At 56.4% G+C, this 452-nt stretch overlaps 1 protein-coding gene across 1 annotated transcript in view; it reads left to right on the top strand.

The window, feature by feature from the left end:
* The window catches only part of LOC107480913 (E3 ubiquitin-protein ligase WAVH1), a 2,060-nt gene that overhangs the window by 558 nt on the left and 1,050 nt on the right, over positions 1 to 452 (top strand). The window contains exon 3 of the mRNA XM_052258494.1: positions 46 to 408. Within this exon, the coding sequence (XP_052114454.1) occupies positions 46 to 408 (363 nt within the window). The remainder of the gene's footprint in view (positions 1 to 45; positions 409 to 452) is intronic.

Here is a 452-nt window from a genome sequence, read left to right as displayed (position 1 = left end):
CCGCCGCACCACAACCAACACGCCAAAACGACGCCGTCCGTTAAGCTCTACAACGACGACGAGCCACTTGCCTCTCCAACCTCTGTTTCGGCCTTCGTCCCCATACCTGAATCCGGAGAAGAAAACGAAGACGAAGAAAATCAAGTATCAACGCATTTCCCAGGCTTCCACGTGTCCCCATCTTCGCCGTTGAAAACCAGAAGAACGGTTGAAGTGTGCTTCTCACCGGAAGCTGCTATTGTTGCTTCTAACAGAAGCTATGATACCTACGTCGCTGTTCTCAAGGTGAAGGCTCCGGCGTGTGATTCGGCGGCACCTCGTCAGCCGATTGATCTGGTAGCGGTGATCGACGTCGGCGGGGTCTCGTCCGCCGAGGACCTTCGAGCGCTCAAGCGTGCGATGCGAGTCGTGATATCGTCGCTAGGCTCCACCGACCGTCTCTCTGTCGTGGC

Source organism: Arachis duranensis, chromosome 3, assembly GCF_000817695.3.
Source record: "Arachis duranensis cultivar V14167 chromosome 3, aradu.V14167.gnm2.J7QH, whole genome shotgun sequence".
NCBI classification, from domain to species: Eukaryota; Viridiplantae; Streptophyta; class Magnoliopsida; order Fabales; family Fabaceae; genus Arachis; species Arachis duranensis.
Note: the sequence above shows the minus strand (reverse complement) of the source record. Positions and strands in the feature narration are given on the sequence as shown.